This window comes from Gouania willdenowi, chromosome 7, assembly GCF_900634775.1.
Source record: "Gouania willdenowi chromosome 7, fGouWil2.1, whole genome shotgun sequence".
Classification (NCBI taxonomy): Eukaryota; Metazoa; Chordata; class Actinopteri; order Blenniiformes; family Gobiesocidae; genus Gouania; species Gouania willdenowi.
The window spans coordinates 24,273,780-24,293,160 of NC_041050.1; the positions used below are offsets into that span (position 1 = coordinate 24,273,780).

Below are 19,381 nucleotides of genomic sequence, written 5' to 3' on the forward strand. Positions count from 1 at the left end.
GTCTTATACAACATGTGACTGGTCTGACACACACTCAAGGTCACACTTTTGATCTGGTTATCTCTAAAGTGGTAATATTTCTGCTGTTGGTGTAAGAGATTTAGCTCTATCTGATCATTGAGATGGTGGTCTTCAACCAACTGAGTCATTTCTTAACATTCAACAAAATATTTGATACATTTCAGCCAGGTTTTTGTTCTCATCACAGCACAGAAACTGATCTTATCAAAGTGATCAATGACATAAGGTTGAACACTGATTCAGGAAAAGTATCTGTTCTCATTCTATTGTATCTAAGTGCTGCGTTTGACACTGTAGATCATACAAATTTGTTGCAAAGATTGCAAACATGGGTTGGACTAAATAGTAAAGTAATGCAATGGTTTAAGTCCTACTTGGAGGAGCGAAGTTGTTTTGTAAGCATTGGGAACTTTGAATCTGACAGATTACCAATGACCTGTGGGGTTCCTCATGGCTCTGTTCTTGGACCTTTTCTGTTTAGCCTTTATATGCTTCCTTTAGGACAAATTTGACAGAACTGTCAGGTTGATTATCAGAGCTACGCAGATGACACAACTATATCTATCACTGAACCCAGATGACTATGTTATGTGACTTAGAAAAAGTAAACTGCTGGATAAGTGAAAACTTCCTTCAACTAAACCATGACAAGATTGAGGTGACTGTCTTTGGTAACAAGGAAAAGAGGACTGCTGTCAGCAAGTATCTTGAGTCTCGATCTTTAAAAGCTAAAGACCAAATCAAAAACCTTGGTGTTCTGATTGATTCAGATCTTACATTCAGCAGTCAGATCAAATCTATCACAAAAACAGCTTTCTGCCACCTAAAGAATATCTCCAGAGTGAAAGGTTTAATGGCTCAGAAAGATCAGGAGAAACTGGTCCATGCTTTTATCTCTAGCAGACTGGACTATTGTAATGGTTTTCTGACAGGAATCCCCCAAAAGAGCATCAAACAGCTACAGCTGGTTCAGAACGCTGCAGCTCGGGTCTTAACCAGAACAAAGAGGTCAGAACACATTACTCCAGTTTTAAAGTCTTTACACTGGCTCCCAGTCAGCCTCAGAAAAGACTTTAAAGTTCTGCTGCTGGTGTATAAATCTGTGAATGAGTTTGGTCCAGAATACATCAGTGAGATGTTAGTCAGGTATGAACCCAGCAGGTCTCTCAGATTTATGGACACAGGTCAGATAGTGGAGCCCAGAGCTCACAGTAAACATGGTGATGCTGCGTTTAGTTGTTATGCTGCAAAGAAGTGGAACAAACTGCCAGCAGAACTGAAGTCAGCATCCAATGTGAACATTTTTAAATCAAAGTTAAAGGTACATTTTTTCTCTACTGCATATGATTGAGAGAGAGATTTTTGGTCATGTTGTTGATGTAATGTGTTTGTTGATCATTTTTATTGATTTAACAGATTATTTTGAGTGTTCTTATTGATTTTAAGCTGTTGAATGTTTTATCATCTAAAGCATATTGAGTTACCTTGTGTATGAAATGCGCTATACAAATAAATTTGCCTTGCCTTGCCTTACGTCAGTCCTGTGTTTCATGTTTGTCCTCATTGAAATGGGTCTATAGGTTGTCCCGCTCATTCTCCAAGTTAAAACTCATTAAAAACTACTTGAAGAGCACAGTCAGACAGGGGCGTGTGTATGTTGTAAAATTATGTTATCATGAGCTTTATTAATTGGGTTTAAAGGGCCCGGTCATTTGCCCCGCCCCCGGCCCGGCTCTGATTTGTTCCGCTAGTGCTGCAACCTTTATGATTTTGTTAGTGCTGGGAGCAGTGTTCACAGCAGTCATGTTTTTAAGGCCCTGCCAAGCTGAGGGGAGGTTACATTGTGTGAATTTTTCCTCCACTTTGTTCTTTAGACTTTGGACTTTAGCTTGGCAGTTTTTACTGCTTGACCTCTCTGTTGACCTAATTTTTCTCCATTTTGGAGCAGGTGAAGGAGACCATTTTATTGTTGATGATCACCTTGAGCTCTTTGGTGATCCAGGGTTTATTGTTGGGGAAGATTGTGACTGGTTTAGAGGGGATGATGTCCACACAGTAGGAGGTGTACCATGAAACAGTGTCCACATGCTCATTAATGTCATCAGTGGGGGCTAGGAGGTTATCCCAGTCAGTGGATTCAAAGCATCCTTGGAGAGTGAGGATCCACTAATAAAGCAGAGAAGCTGCTCTTCATCAAGAACATCAATGCGCTTTGTGTTTTAAGGAGAAAACACATTTTTCATTTGACTCTCTTTTAGCAGCCATAATGTATAAGTGGGGTTAAGTTTAAAGGTGCAGTCCGTAACTTTCAGATCCCTGTCTCCCTCTCCCTCTCTGCCGCTCTCTTGCCCTGCCTTCAAAGTCCCTCCCTCAGAGGAGCTAAGAAGCTAATGTTAGCCTGACAGCAACATCACAGTAATATAAAATGTACTGTTAAAAGCATATTACTGCAGTGCTTCTCTCTCTCAATGTACACTCACCAATGTAGCAGCAGCAGCAGCCTAACAACACAGTGTCACTCACAGCAGCCCACACGGAGGCTGCAGTGAGAGCAGCGCATTCACAAACAACACATGCACTACAGAGTACTAGTGTAACAATTACAAATCAAACATAATGTAAATCAAGCAGCAGTAATTACCTTTCAAGCAGAAAAGTCACCAATTCCATCTTCTGCTTCTCCAGACCATACGCTGTACAAAAGACGGTGCTCCAAGCACTACCTTGCTATAAGCATTGCTGTGTTTTGGCCACAGTGGAAAGGGGGTGGGGGCAACAGCGCTGATTGGTTCTTTTTACTCGGTCTCGGTGCATTCTGGCAACCTGCCAAAGGCAGCAGGAGCAGCAGGGGGGACTCAATTCACACAAACTACTAATTTTATGTAAGGCTGTTCTTACATAGTGACAGCTTTAGCAAATATGACAAAAAGAGTTAGGATTGCCCGTTTAACATTTTTTTAATGTCAGTGTTTAATAAATATTTTAAAATTTGTATTTGATTTATTCTTTAAAGCATTAATATTCATTTATACAATTGCAATGCTTTACTTTTGGTGAAGTTAGTACACATTTTTTTGCCATAAATGCAGTGGTGGTAATAATTTGCATGATAATTTATTTCGGTTTTTTGGTTTTTGGCCAAGAATCTTCATTTCAGGCAATCTCGAAGATGCATACATGATTATTATTATCAAATGATGAAAAATATTGAAAAAAATACCAATACAAGAAAGACATAAAAAGACTTGCGTGCGTGCCTGTGTGTGTGTGTCCCTAACTGATGTTGGAAAAGAGCTCCAACAGGAAACACACAAGTTTAGCCTCATGGATTATTTAGTCGACATCCTCCTCATCACTCTCACTGTTTTTCCCACTTTTCCCTCCTCCATCTTAAGCAGTGGTATATTTCCGCTCTCACTGGTTTCCTTACCTCTACTTTATTCTTGTTCCTTCTTCACCTCACTATCTGTGCCATTTTTGACCCATTTCATATTTCCTCTGTCACTGAAAGAAAGATAAAGGGAGGAAACAGAGAGTAAGAGGGAGGCTGCAGATTGAATCAATTATTGAACAAGTGAGGGAGAGCGACTCTGAGAGGAGCGTTGGATCGGTCAACACGTGAACCATTAGTGTGTGCACAGACTTGTTTTAGAAGAGCAATGTGCTTTGTGAGGCTCTTAAGTTAACATCATTACAGCGCACTCCTGCATGCCTATACCTCATTTATTCATGCCTGTGTGTGTGTAGTGTGCATATGCAATCATTATCATGAAATGTGTACAATTATGGCAAAAAGTAAACAAATGAAGCCTTTTAAAATAACAGAAAGTCCCTCAGTACATCCTGCTGCAGCGTCCATGAGTTGGATCAGTCAGACACTCGTTTACTGTCGCCACTACATTATTCAAGAGCTCAATAAATGCTATAACCTGTTTTTTTTTTTTAATCCGTTCAATCCTGCTTTTCCAACAGGCTGTGTACTCATGGGTTGTCTCTTGTTAAAGATAATGTGCAATGGGAAGGTAAAACCTAATAATGCACCATAGCAGCAGTGTTTTGTACAATGTTATCCTTCTGATTAATGTAGGTAACACTGTGTTTTATTGTTCAGAAAGGTTACCTTTTGTGTTTTTCTTGGACTTTGAACACATTGAAATAGTTCACTGATCAATAATAGTGACATATGAGTATGAATAAGGTGATTATTCATCTTATTATTCAGTCTCATGACAAATTTGCTGAGATTAAAGAGTGAGCACAAGTGTTCAGTCCTTCAAGAGTTGTTTTATTTATTTCAACTAAAGGTACGTTCACACTGAACACAACTCTGGCAACTAGAGGACATTCAAAATCAATGTAAATGACGCGACGTCAAGCGACGCGACTCGCTTGATTCCAGTGACTGAATCACTCAAAGGTGAAAATTTTGAACTTTTCAAGTGACTTCAAGTGATGTCGCGTCGCGACTTCCAATTGGCAATGAGTGTCTCCCTATGTCACTCCCCTGGTCGTCACGTCACTGGGGTAGATGAAGGGATGAAGTGAGCAAAAACGCGACTATCTTGAAGCGACTCACCACGGGCAATTTAAAGGTGCAGTCCATAACTTTCAGATCGCTCCCTCCCCCTCCCTCTCTGCCACTCTCTTGCCCTGCCTCCAAAGTCCCTCCCTCAGAGGAGCTAACAAGCTAAAGTTAGCCCGACAGCAACATCACAGTAATATAACGCACTGTTGAAAGCATATTACTGCAGCGCTTCTCTCTCTCAATGTGCACACACTGATCAGCAGCAGCAGTAACATAACAACACAGTGTTACTCACAGCAACCCACACGGAGCGCGCACACGAACAAACAACACATGTACTACTAGGGATGGGAATCAAAAACCGGTTCTTTCTGAGAACCGGTTCCCAGTAATTCTTTTTTTTTTTTTTTTTTTTTTTTTACCTTGTCTGCACATGCTTTCGAAGGTTAACACTACAAGAAGTGCAATCTTTTGACAGCAATGCATATTTTATTATTGCAATTAAATAAATTTATTTATTTCATTGCATAATTGTGACCGTCACCAGCCCTCCCTAGGGAAGGGTAAGAAATACTTTATTAAAGGGAGGATGTAAAAAAGAGAGGGCAGTGTTACACCAAGGTGAGGGGTTGGAGGGGGGTGGGGAAGTTAGCAGGGAAGAGGGATACAAGATAGGATATGGAATGGGTGAGGAATAGTTTTAAGTGATGCGATGTGAAATTGTGGTTGTGTATATTGTGTTTATTGTTGTGTTGTCAAGCCAGTTTGGTGACCAGTGTGTGGTTTAGGAATAATGGTGGTGGCTGTGAACAGAGGAAGAGGTGAGTGGAAATTCCATAAAACAGGTATTTGGGAACAACGTGTCTAAGGTTGAGCCCAGTATGAGTGTTATCCCACAGCCCAAGGCCAGTGCATCCATGACAAATGTATTTCCAAGTACCGCCACTGCAAAACCCAAGAGCCGCCCCCGGGCCCGAAGAAGCAGTCAGGCCAGCAGCAAGAGCAGGCAGCCTAAGGGCCCCCGGCGACCACCCCACGGCCAAGCAGTCCCCCGAACGCCCCCAAGATCCCAAGCCGAGAGGCAGCCATCGCCCCCCCATACAAACCCGAGAAAGCCCCAAGGAGCCAAGGACCCAGCGCACCACGCCACCGATCCCACCCCCAACCCCCAGACCCCCCACCCCATCGACCCCCCCACCCCCCCACCCCACCCCCGCGCCTAACCCCCCGAGGGGAGGGCCCAGAGAACTCCCTGCCCGAGGCCCCAGCGGAGGAGCCGAAGCCCACACCCAGCAGACGACCAGAACCGCGCCGAACAGGCAGCCAGTGGGCACCCGCCGGCGAGCCCAGAGCCAGCAGGGGCCCGACCCCAGGCCAGAAGGACCCGGAACGGATGCAGCACCAGGAGCAGCCCGCCCAGGGAGGACGACCACACCCCAAGCCGCATAAGGCACCAGGGGGCCGCTGGGAGTCTCCCCGCCGGCCCCCAGGCACCCCAACCTAGCCCCCCACGGCGCCCCAGATCACCCTTCACTGATGCCGCCCGCGCCACGAGCTTCAGTTCTTTTTTTTTTTTTTTTAAAGCCAGGGCCCCCTCCAAGGGCCAAGCCAGACCGCCCCGCCGGGATGTGGCCCCCTATTCCGGCCCCCGACACCCTACCTCACGGGGCACTGCCCAAGCAGGGGCCGTACCAGTAGGTACGCAAGGGCGCGGCACGCGCCACCCGCCCCGAAAGACCCCCGCCAGGACCGGCCCGGCCAGCAGGCCAAGCACCCCGGGCCCCAGGAGCACCCCCCGGGACCAGGACCCCCCAAGGGCAAGCCCCCGGGCCAAGCCCCCCGGGACGCATCCCCCACCCCCGCCCGGGACCCGGCCACGGCCCAGCAGGACCGCACAGCCCCGGACAGCCCACGGCCAGCAGCCCAGGGCCCGCCGCCCCCCGGACAGCGCCAGCCACGGAGCAGCGCCCCCCGCCGGCCCGCGAGCAACCGGCGATCCCCACCGCGGGGACGGAGGCACCCCAACGGCACACATCAAGTGCGGGACAGCAGCCCCCAGCCAAAGATGCCCCGGACCCACCCACCAGTCCGCAAACGGCAGGATAGACCCACCAGGCGGCCGACAGCAACCTCCACCACCGGAACAGCTAGCGCCGCCTCCCAGTAAACAGCATCACCCCGAGGCGCCAAGCAACCCCGCCCCAACCCCGGCGAGGACACCAGCACCCCCCCAGCACACCCACCCCCCAAACCGGCGAGGCAGGCCGCCCCGGGCCCGCACACCGCGGGGCCCGCCCCCAAGGCCACCAGGAGACAAAGCAAGCACCAAGCCACACCCAAGGGGGAGAGGCACCCCCGCGCCCCACCCGGCCGACACAGCCCGGAAAGACCCCGCAAGGAGAGACCCCGGCAAAGCCCCCCCGAGACCCACCGCCACGCCCGACCGCACCATCTTGATGTGCTTTTGCTCTATGCAGTGGCCCAGCCACCAACAGAGAGGCCAGGCCCCCACCGGAGAGGCCCAAATATGTGTACCAACCCACCACCCTGTTATGGTGCCTCTCCATTCCCCAATGGAGAGGCACTTCCCGATCCCCTGTGTGAATGTGTGTGTTTGGTGAATGTATGGGGTGTAATTAAAAGAAGGGGGATGGAGGGGAGCGGTGCTCCCCCTCCAGCCTCTGTGGATTTATGTGTATGTGGTGTAATAGGCCGGAGGGTGTAAAAGATGATACACCCTCCGGGGGGTGACATGTTGAGATGCGATTAAAATTGGAGGGATTAGTAGGGCAACTAGAGGTGGGAGGGCCGCCCCCACGCCACTACATAGTAACACAGGTGGCGGCCCCCTCCACCCCCAGCCCCACCATCCAGCCCCCCAAGGGTTGGGTATTGGTGTGTGGTGCATTTTGTGAGTGAGCCAGACCAGCTGGGAGTGGGGTGAAGTGAACATGTAGGAGGCCTGTCCAGTGTGAGCCGGGCCCGTCCGCGTGGCGGGCCACGCGAGAGGGTAGATGGCGCAGACGGGCAAGTGGCACTGCGGGCCCCGGAACAGCACAGCCGGAGACCCCCCCCCACGGCACCCCCCAGACCGCGCCGGCCCCGCGGAGCACGGCGACACCCCCCACCCCCGGGCACAGCCAGGCACCAACAACATCCCCCGGCGCCCCAGGGGGCGACCCCCGCCGCCCGCCGGCCCGGAGCAACGCCACCCCGCCACCAAGGGGAGCGGCCGAGCGGGGGGGAGGCCCATGCCCGCACCAGGGCCAGCACAGGCCCACCCGGCGCCACGATACAACACTCTCCACCGGGAGGCGGCCCCGGCCCCCCCGACGAGAGAGGACGCCATCCACCGCCAAGCAGGGCCACCCCGCCAGCCACGGACCGGCAAGCCAGAGTACCGAAGCACCCCCAGCCCGGAACCGCCCCCCCACACCAACGGCGCCAATAGAGCCCCCCCCCCCCCACGGAGGCAATCCCCGACGACCCACGCACCGGCACGAGACACCCCCCCGACGCCAGCACACCCCAAACAACAGCGGGCCCAAGGCCACCAGCCCCGCCCCGCCCAAGGCTGCGCAGCGCCGCCACGAGCCGCGGCCGGTCCCCGGGCAGATGGCCGGAGAGCACCTCCCCGGACACGTAGCCCAAGGATCCGCCCCCGGGGCACCCCCGCCCCGGAATCGCGCCCACGGCGCCCGGTGCACCCAGCCAGCAGACCAGCCAATCCCAACGCGGATCCACCGGGCCAGGAACCACGCGCCGCGCCCCCGCACACCCGCCCAATACGACCCCCGGGGAGGCCCCATAGCACCCCTCACCCCACCCCCTAGCCATAACGTCCACACCCCGGCCATTGCGGTCGTACAAAAAGCCCCCGAGGGGGCCCCGCCTAGCCCGTCGCGCAAGCGACATCCCTAGCAAAGGTGCGCCCCAGGGAGCCAAGCCAAGGACCCGCAAGGGCCGACGGAGCAACCCACAGCCACACCCCGCCACCCAGCAACCCAGGAGGCAATCGCCGACCCCGGGCAGCAGCCACCCCCAAAGCTACCCCCACCCCGGATCCCCCCGGACCGGAGCCAAGGACCCCACCACCCCAGGCCCCCCAACGAGACCACCCCCCAGCCAACCCACCCGGCACGGCACCGCCCGCCACCCAGGCGGGAGCCACAGCCCCCCCACCAGCGCCCCAGGCCAACGGGAGCCCCCCAAACCCAACCCCACAGGATGGCGGGCGCAAGAGCAAAGGAGGAGGAGGGGGGGAGGACGAGACAGGGGGACAGGGAGCAAGGGGAAGGAGCGGCAGGGAAGCACGCAGGGCCCCAGCCCCAGAGACCAACCAGATGCGCATGCAAGGGGCAACGGCGCCAAATCAAACAGCCCCGGGACCCCGTGAACACCCAGAAGGAATGCACACCCGTGCTGAGGCAACAAGGCACCCCGGCAACCCACCCCAGCCATCCTGACCAAGACCACCCCAGAGGCCCAAGGCGGCCCCGGCCTACAGTTGGGCTAGTGCGTTAGTAAAGAGTGGTGCTGGCAGTCGCTTGCAGGCTAGATCATCAGGCTTTTAAAAATTTAGATTTAATGCAATTAAAAAAGGAGTCCAACGCTCCTCAAACCACGTTATTTTTTTTTGTTTTCTGAGAGCAGACATCTTTTCCATGGAAATAAATTCTGTGAGGAGATTTTGCCATTGGTTTATGTTTAAGGATTTTTTGTCTTTCCAATTTAGTAATATTGTTTTTTTTGCTATGGCTAGTGCCGCAAGGATTGATTGTGATTGGTTTGCTGGAGGTTGAAGCATTGTCAGGTCTCCAATCAAACAAAGATTTGGAGATAAAGGAATTCTGTAGTCCAAAATGGAGGACAGTTTTTCAGTGATTAGAATCCAAAAGTGTTGAACTGGGGAGCAAAGCCATAAGGCATGTAAATAGGAATCCGCTGTATTCTGGGTGCACTGAGAGCAGATGTCTGTTGCTGAGAAGCCCATTTTATGCATTTTCTGTTGGGTAATGTGGGATCTGTGGAGGACCTTGTATTGAATTAGCTGAAGGTTTGTGTTTTTTGTCATCTTAAAAGTATTACAACAAATTTCTGCCCAGAAATCAGTGCTCGGGGTGATTGAGAGTTCGGCCTCCCACTTCGCGATTGGTAAGTAATTACAGTTAGTGTTCGAAAGCGCTCTGTATATTTTTGAGAGTTTTTTTGATTTTGTTGAGATTTTTTTCATATATATAGCCAGTTCTGGAGGTTGTAACGTAGTTAAGTCTAGTGGAGTGGTTTTCTTTATTGTCTCTGTTACTTGTAAGTACTGTAGAAAGTTACTTTTATTTATATCGAATGCTTGGGTTAGATTGTTATATGACCTGATCTTGTCATTTTCAAAAAGGTCTTGGAGATGAGTGATTCCACTCTCTTCCCATGTCTTCAGATAGAGTGGTGTTTTTTTATTTTTAAAGTCGGGGTTGTGCCAGATTGGAGAGAGTATACTAGTTTTTAATTGGCCATTTGTGATGTCCAGGGCTTTCCACCATGCAGTCAGTGTGGAGGCAATTAGTGGGTTTTTAAAGCAGTTGTGATGTTTGAGGGTCGCAGTGATAAAAGGGAGATCAGAGAGTTTAATGTGTTTGCAGTCTAACTGTTCTATTTCTAGCCAGGTGTTGTAGTATTCTTTTGGATTTAGCCATTCTGTTAAATATAGTATTTGGTTTGCTAAGTAATAATGCATGAAATTAGGGGCTTCTAAACCACCCTCGTCTTTGTTTTTTTGAAGGGTAGAAAGGCTTATTTTAGGTTTTTTATTTCTAGTATAGAATTTTGTAGTTGTAGAATCTAATCTTTGAAACCATTGTTTTGGTGGTTTTAGTGGTATCATTGAGAACAAGTAGTTTATTTTTGGTAAGATTTTCATTTTAACTGAGGCTATCCTGCCAAGTAGTGAGATGGGGAGATTGTTCCATCTCCGCAGATCTTCTGTGACTTTGTCCAACATCGGATCATGATTTAGTTTAATTAATTCATTTAAGTTTGGTGATATATTTAAGCCTAGATATTTAATTGTATTTGTGGTGGAGGGGTGTTGTGGATTTTGGTGTGCAGGATTCCAAGAGTTTTTTGTCAAAGGGAGGATTGATGATTTTGTCCAGTTAATGGAATAGTCTGATAATTTAGAGAAGCTGTTTATTAGATTAAATACTTCCTCTAAAGAGGATTGCGGTTCTTCCAAATAGAGTAAAATGTCATCCGCGTAGAGATTAATTTTGTGTTCTGAGATGGATGAGTGGATTCCTGACGTACAGCTGCTGCGAGAGGTTCAACGAATATTGCAAAAAGCAAAGGTGAGAGTGGACAGCCTTGTCTGGTTCCCCTCTGCAGTGTGAAGCTTTGGGATGTTATTTTGTTTGTGGTTACTGAGGCCTTAGGTTTATTGTACAGGGTGGAGATCCATTGTATGAATGATTCTCCGAAGCCAAATTTGCCAAGGACAGTTAGGAGGAATGACCAGTTTACTCTATCAAATGCTTTTTCTGCATCGAGTGACAAGATTATTGTTTTCTTTTTAGAGTTCTGTGCCATGTTGATCACATTAAACAGTCTTCTCACATTGTCTGTGGAGTGTCTATTTTTAATAAAACCTGTCTGGTCTTGGTGTATAATTGACTGTACTACTTTCTCTAACCTGGATGTGAGTGCTTTGGAAATAATTTTTAAGTCTGTGTTAATAAGTGAGATGGGACGATAGCTTGAGGGTAATATGGGGTTTTTGTCTGGTTTAAGTAACAATTTAATGTTCGCTGTATTCATGTGACCTCCTACATGCCCTTTATTTTTGATCTCTGTTACTACTCTGAAAAATAGTGGAGCCAGCATTGACCAGAAATGTTTAAGGAATTCAGCAGGGAACCCATCTGGACCTGGTGCTTTGCCTGTTGACATGCTATCTAAAGCATTTTGTAATTCTTGTAAGGTTAATGGTGAGTCTAAGGTGGTTTTCTGATCTATAGTGAGCTGTGGTAGGTTTAGTTTATTAAGAAAGGTTTTAATATCTTCAGGGTCAGGGTTTAAATTTGATGAGTATAAGTTTTGATAATAATCATGAAAGATGTTATTAATGTCCTGAGGTAAGTTTAAAGTTTGACCTGCGTTATCAGAAATTGCTGCTATAAAGGAATTTTCTTTACTATGTTTGAGCTGATTTGCTAAATATTTGCCTGATTTATTATTGTAGTCAAAGTTTTTGTATCCTAATTGTTGCAAAATGAAGTCGGTTTTTTTAGATAAGATGATATTCAGATTAAGTTTTGTATTTTGGAGTTTTTCCCATAAAAGTTCAGAAGGGTTAGCTGCGTATTCTTCCGTAAGTTTTTTGATCTTTTCTTCAAGTGTTTTTTCTGCCATCTGTTCCTGTTTTTTCTTAAAAGAAGAGTATGATATAATCTTCCCTCTAATGACAGCCTTGCCAGTTTCCCAGAGTAAGGACGGTGATATTTCCGGGGAGTCGTTTGTCAATAGAAAGTCCTCCCATTCTTTTCTTATAATTTTTTCAAATTTACTGTCATTAAGTAATGAAGTGTTAAAGCGCCATAGAGAGGATACTTTCTGATTAGAGTCACACTGCAGGGTGAGGGATATTGGGGCATGATCGCTAATAATTATAGGATGTATTTTAGAGGACATCTTATGTACGATGGAATTATTTGAAAGAAAAAAGTCAATTCGGGAGAAGGATTTATGCACAGGGGAGAAGAAGGTATATTCTTTTTTAGTTGGGTTATTCAGTCTCCATACATCTCCTATTCCAAGGTCTTCCATGTAATCCATTAATACTTTAGCAGATCGAGATGGTTTTGTATTTGAGCACTTACTAGATCTGTCCAATGATGTGTTGAGCGCCAGATTGAAGTCACCTCCGATGATTAGAGACGAGTCTGCAGAAAGGTCTGAAAGCTCTGAGAAAATTCTATGGAAAAAATCAGGGTCATCATTATTGGGGGCATATAGATTAAGAATTGTGAAACATTTATTATAGATTACTACTTTGATAATAATATATCTACCCTCTGGGTCTATGACGGAGTTGATTATGTTAACGGGTAACCTTTTGTTGAGAAGAACCGAGACTCCTCTTTGTCTGGAATTAAAACATGAATTATATATCTTGTTAAAATTTGAATCTGTCAGGGATTTTTCTTCTGATTTAAGTAAGTGAGTTTCTTGAAAGAAGACAATGTCTGCATTTAATCTTGATACATAGTCAAATATCTTAATCTTTTTAGCCTGTGAGCGAATGCCACGCACATTCCAAGAAGTTACTGTAAACTGATACATAGAATGAGGTGAGTGTTAGTCCATACAGGTGTAATTCAATTCCTAGGAATCGTTTGTTTGCTTGCCTGTCAATTCCGCTTATCGGTTCCTCTTATGTCGCAAATACATAACGATAAACTCCTCCAGGTCCTGTATATTGTGTTTATGCTAGCACCAAGTGAAGCTCCTTCCACCATATAGTTGTTTGCTGTCCACCGCAGAGAATCCACCTCCTCCACCTGCAGCAGCGCTGCCCTTTGTGCTGTGTTTGTAGCGTTTCTGTTGCTACGCTAGTCACTTCCGGGTTCTGTACACTCGCGCAAAAGTTGCTTCTTGCACAGACTTTTCTTACGAAAACAACAAAATTATCAAGAACACACATCTCGTCGCCAGTTTATGTCCTCATAACAAGTAATCAGACACGGGAGGCAGAGTGATACTGATCGTTTATAGAAATGTAAACAAAGGCTAAACTAAAGTTTTACCATTTAAATACATAACAATAAGTGCAGCTGTAATTTTGGTTCATATGTTCTTTCTTTTACAGAAGAATTTTTTGTTTTATGTCTGAATTAGTTTTGGATCAAGTTTTTCAAGTTCAAAAGGAGCACTGTAAATATTCTCAAATGGTTGTAGCCAAAATGTGTCATATGTTGTAATAATAATACTAATAATTCATCAATTTTATATTGTGCTTTTGTTTATATTATTATTAAGTGAAAACAATCTAAACCTGGTGGATTTAAAGAAAGCTGATATCCCTGCAGGAAATTCAAGAGGCAAAGATGATATAATAAAGAGTGAAAGCAAACAAATCCGTTTGTATTATTTAATTCCTTCACCCAATGAGAATCGATGAGGAATTGAATTGATAAGCAGTATTGATAATGCAATCGGAATCGCTAAATTCTTATCAATTCCCATCCCTATCCACTACAGAGTTCTAGTGTAACAAATACAAATCAAACATAATGTAAATCAAGCAGCAGTAATTACCTTTCAAGCAGAAAAGTTGCCTATTCCATCTTCTACTCCTCCAGACCATACACTGTAAAAAAGAACACTGTGTTCTTGTAACAGCTGTTAGACAGCCCATCAAACACAAGCCTGGCTCTGATTGGTTCTTTTTGCTCGGTCGCGGTGCATAAAGGCTGCAGGAGCAGCAGGGGGACTCAATGAGCCTGTTTTTTACACATAAACTACTAGTTTCATGTAAGGCTGTCCTTACATAGTGGCAGCTTTAGCAAATATGACAAAAAGTTGACTTTTTTACCAACTGCACCTTTAAGCAGCTATAGTCGTGTTGGTGTTAACGCACATTAAGGATGTTGATATTGATATTGGTTCTTAGCAAAAAAACTATTATCGGATTGTATCGACCTGCCTCTGAAACCTTTTACAGAGAGCTCTAATGATGCTAAATAATGTTAGCATCACCATGGCAGCCTGACATGTATAATGCAATGAATCAGTTCAAATCTTATGATTATTATTTGTCGCTAATGGACCATCCACTGTTTGTTTTTTTCATTCTTACCTTTTGCTCTCTTTGATTTCCACATCCTCTCATGTGCCCCCAAACTCCCCCTCCTTACCGTTCCCCTAACAGAGGACAGTACTCAGTGTCTCATCTCAACTGATGACAGTTACTACTCACTCACCAATGGTATGTGAGCATAAAGTCATGTGACCCCATAGTGAGTGGCCCCCTCCCTGGTGTACACAGTGCAGTGATCAGTACATTTGAACGTCCCCTGAACACAGTGTCCCATACCCTACTGGATGTGTCCCCTTCAACGCCTTTGTTTACCTTTGTTTACTTGTTGCTGTAAACAGGTTTCTGCCTTGTTTTCTGTTTCTCACGGTGTGTGGCTCACTTAGGATAAGAAATGTTTAACTGCTAAAAATCTTTTATATCAGAGATGGGCAACTTTTATCACAGCAGGGGACACAAACATGTGATTGTATCTGATCTGAGGGTCACATGATCAATATTAAAGTCAACATTTAGAATAATGACCAATCAGCGCATTAACACAGGAAACAACAAAGAGTTTGTGTGTGTCTGTGTTGTGTTGTGTTACTTTGTAAATTTGTATGTTTTTTGGAGTCATTTGTTTGTATTTCATTGTCATTTTGTGTATTTTTGTAATAGTTTTGGAGTAATTTTGTGTATTTTTATGTCATCCATTATTGTTTTGTACATTTTGTTTATTTTTCCTCTCATTTTATGTGCTTTGTATGTTTTTCTGTTATGTTTTCCTCAAATAAATTTCAAATTTCAAATGTTTGTTTTGTTTGTCATTTTGTGTTTCTCTTTAAAATTGTTTTTTTGGACTAATTTTTTGTATTTTATTTGTCCTTTTGTCTATTTTTGTGATAGTTCTGCAGTCATTTTGTGCATTTTTATGTAATTTTGTATTGTTTTTTAAAATAATTTTTTACGTATTGCCATTTTTGTTTTGTAATTTTTTTTGTTTTCTGGAGTAATTTTTTGTATTTTTTGTTTTTTTAAGTAATTTTTTGTATTGATGTCAATTTGTATATTTTGTAGTTGTTTTGCGTATTTTTGTTACCCTTTTGGGAATTTTTCTGTGATTTTCATGTAATTTTGTATAACTTTATGATTCATTTTGTGCATTTCCGTTATCATTTCGTTATTTTTCCCGTTTTTGTTGCTGTTTTGTGTCATTTTGACCACTTATGTTGGGGGCTGCACAAAATTAGGCTGAGGGCTGCATGTGGCCCCCCAGGCCGCTAGTTGCCCAAGTCTGTTTTAAATGATCCACAAATGATTCTCTCTTGTTTGTAATTTTCAGGAAAACAACCTGATGGTGCGGTGGAGAACAATCAGAACAAAGGTATGAGCATGTAAAGTGTGCAGTATGTGCGTGAGAAGAATTTGTTGCCTCTTTTAAATGAAATGTGGAATACACTACACATTATTATTACTACTATGTTATTGTTGTTATAATAATAATAATAATAATAATTATTATTATTATTATTGTTGTTATTGTTCTTTTACATTGTGAGACTTTTTGCTTTAGCTTCACATCTTTTCCCTTTGTAAACTAAAGGTAGCCTGACCATATCTGTTGCTTATGACATGTCCAGCCAAGAAGCAGGATGGGGGCGTTGCCATGGAGATGCAACCTCTGAAGAGTGCAGAGGGAGGTGAAGTAGAGGATCGAGAGAAGAAGAAGGCCAATGTTCCAAAGAAAGAGAAGAGCGTGTTGCAGGGAAAGCTGACCAAACTCGCTGTTCAGATTGGTAAAGCAGGTAGGAGGAGTTCTCTGGTCCACATGGAGTAAACAAACAATCAGTGGGAATTTGAACTGTAGGTTTTGAATTAGTTTTAGTTCTTGTCCTTTGACTAAAATGCAATTTAGTCGACATTTAGTCATCAGGACTGTATCAGTTATACTGTAGTCTAGTTCTGCTCAACTAAATAACATTAAGATTGTAGTCAACTGAATCTGTTACAGATATAGTCGACTAAAATAATTCTTATACATTTTTTAAAGATGTATTTATCATTGATCAACCTGATGTTATTAATGTTTGTAGACACAGATTTGATGTGATTAATGCGTAAGAATAATGCATGAGTTCTGATTAGATTTTGTCCCGTGACGAAATTCTAGTTTCGTTTTATTAATCAACAGAAATCTCAATACGTTTTGATGTCCTGTAATTTCTGGACTTTAAAGCGTACTGTTTTATTGCCCGCATTCCAATAATTTAGCAGTTTTCTAAGAAAAATTCACACTAAGGCTGCATCGTAACATAGGCCACACTCTATTGGCTGATGAGGGTGCCCTTCAAACAACTCGGCCAATCAGAATGGGCAGGTAGGCGGGCTGCAGTACTCATGTTAAGTAAGACGTCACCTCCTCACTGCCCTGCGTTTACATATTGGTCAATTTACAGCTTCTTATGGTCACTTTTTACTGGATCTCACTGGCACACCGCTTCCTCCGTCACGCCAAGTCCAGACTGAGTCAGAATACGGACATGATCGCTCCTGAACAAATCCAACGTGATGATTTAACAACTTTATGCTGTTTATCCTTCTATTACAAACTAGCTGACTTTTACTTTATCATGCTCTGCAGCTCTCTCTCTCTCTCTCTCTCTCTGACAACATTTCTCCTGTGTCGTTGCCATGATGAGGGTGTGTGCATTACAAAATGACTGATCAGAATTACTCAGTGGGAGCGTGAATGTTAACAGTTTCATTGGTCTAATGTGACAGAGTTTAACTTTTTGGCGGCATGAATCTTGAAAATTGGAAAAAATCCACAAATTAGCTGCGTAATTGTTTAAGCTGCAGGGTTCAAAGTGTGGAGAAAAAGTAGCGTCTTATAGTCCAGAAATTCCAGTACTTTTCGTTCACATGTATTTTTCTAAATTAGTTCTAGTCTCGTTTTATTGTCATAAAAATTTTAGTCAACAAAATGAACACTGATAGTTTGCACGTGCATCTGAACTCACCTGTTAAATAGTTTTCAAGTCAAAGTTATTTAGATTAGATTAGACTTAATGATTACTTTATTAATCCCACAAAAAAAAGTGTTACTCATTTAAAATTAAATGAGTATGGTGGATAATACATTTTGTACAAAAATATTTTACAGCAGCAGGTAAAGACCCAAAAAAATTACTGGAATATATAGTTTTTGTATGTGAAGGAAAAAATACATATATATTATTAGAACATACTGTATGATCGTACATTTGCTTATGTTTATTCCTCCATATTTTGCGTTTCTCAGGGTCTCGTCTTTCAGTCGGGAACAGCAATATAAACTAGTATTCTTAAAGTATCATAATTCCAGCCGCAGACACTTAAAAAATTATTTCAACTAATTAAAAAATCTAAATCTGTGCTTTAATATTATGATTTTAACCACAAAACATCTTGTTCTTTCAGACACACACAAGTACTACTAGTGTAGATTTCAACAAGTCTTTTTCCTGCTGATGAAAATGATACAAAGTCTAGATATAAACTACTAAAAGTGAGCAAAGTGCTTTTTATTCACTTTTTTCAATACATTTTAATACAGTTAAAAAAAAGTGGCTGGGAATGGACAAAAACTAAAGGAGTGTAAGACAACAGTAACACATGCAAATATAAGCCATTCTTTTCAAACAGACACAGTCTTTACGCTGATAAAAGCTTCCAGGTTGTGGTGAAACCATCTTGACAGTCTGATGAACAGTTTTGGGACAAAAGGACTCTCAAATATACTGTACTTCCTTTCCTTTATCAAACTGTATTAAAGCTGTTATTTTGTGATGATGCAAAGTCAGTGAAAGAAGCTGATTTGTAATTGGAGGGTTGTTGATGACATGTCTCCTCCCTTCTTCTCACAGGACTGGTGATGTCTGCCATCACGGTCATCATTCTGGTGCTGTACTTTGTCATCAACACCTTTGTTGTTGAAGGTCGGTGTTTGTAAACACGTATGCAAATTCACACATGCAACCTTCTTTTGCTCACACTAATGAGGTTCTTGTTTAATTAATGTAGTGTTTAATGTACTTCAGCAGAGAGCTGATGAGCGTGTGTATCACTGTGGTCACTGCTCTGTGTGTGTGTGGGTGTGTGCGTGTCGCAGGTCGGACCTGGCTCACAGAGTGCACACCCATCTATGTCCAGTACTTTGTGAAGTTCTTCATCATCGGAGTCACAGTGCTAGTGGTGGCTGTCCCAGAGGGTTTACCTCTCGCCGTGACGATCTCTTTAGCTTACTCTGTGAAGGTACGCCAGACAGCCACGCCCACAAAGTAGTAGCCAATCAAATCAGAGAGATCACTTTGTAAAGTTGTTGAGGTTTGGGAAATCAAACGAGCACAAACACATTTTTACAGTAAATGTACAAAATAACAATAATACACAAAATTACTACAAAAAGACACAAAATGACAACAAAACATAAAATAACAGAACAATATATAAAGCGATAACCAATACACACAAAAATTACTTTGAACGAAAAACTACAAAATTACATAAAAATACATCAAATGAGTCCAGAAAGCGCACACAATTATAGAAAGACACACAGAGGATAACAGAAAGACACAAAAAGACCACATAAATATAAGGGTCTTAAAAAAATTAAAATAACTACGAAATGACACAAAAATAAAAGAAATACACCAAAATGACACAAAAATAAAAGAAATACACCAAAATTACCCAAAAACATACAAAATACGTACACAAAATCACTTTAAAAAACACAGTATTACAGAAAAACACAAAAAAGGACAACAAAACATAAAAATAACAGAACAATACACAAAATGACAACCAAAATAAACATAAATATACAAGATTATATAAAAATACACAAAATAACTCTAGAAAGCATACAAAATTACCTAAAAATTTACAATTTACATACAAGAACACAAACTTACTTTAAAAAGCACAGAATATTACTGAAAAAAACACAAAATGTTAAGAAAACACACAAAAAAAATATCTGTAGAACGTGACATGCTGTTTTA

General features: G+C 43.6%; 1 protein-coding gene across 6 annotated transcripts in view; it reads left to right on the top strand.

Moving 5' to 3' along the window:
• The window catches only part of atp2b3b (ATPase plasma membrane Ca2+ transporting 3b), a 95,673-nt gene that overhangs the window by 29,387 nt on the left and 46,905 nt on the right, over positions 1 to 19,381 (top strand). For all 6 annotated transcript variants that reach the window (XM_028451873.1, XM_028451869.1, XM_028451868.1 and 3 more), the window contains exons 7-10: positions 15,676 to 15,717; positions 15,974 to 16,138; positions 18,239 to 18,310; positions 18,484 to 18,626. In XM_028451873.1, the coding sequence (XP_028307674.1) occupies positions 15,676 to 15,717; positions 15,974 to 16,138; positions 18,239 to 18,310; positions 18,484 to 18,626 (422 nt within the window). The remainder of the gene's footprint in view (positions 1 to 15,675; positions 15,718 to 15,973; positions 16,139 to 18,238; positions 18,311 to 18,483; positions 18,627 to 19,381) is intronic.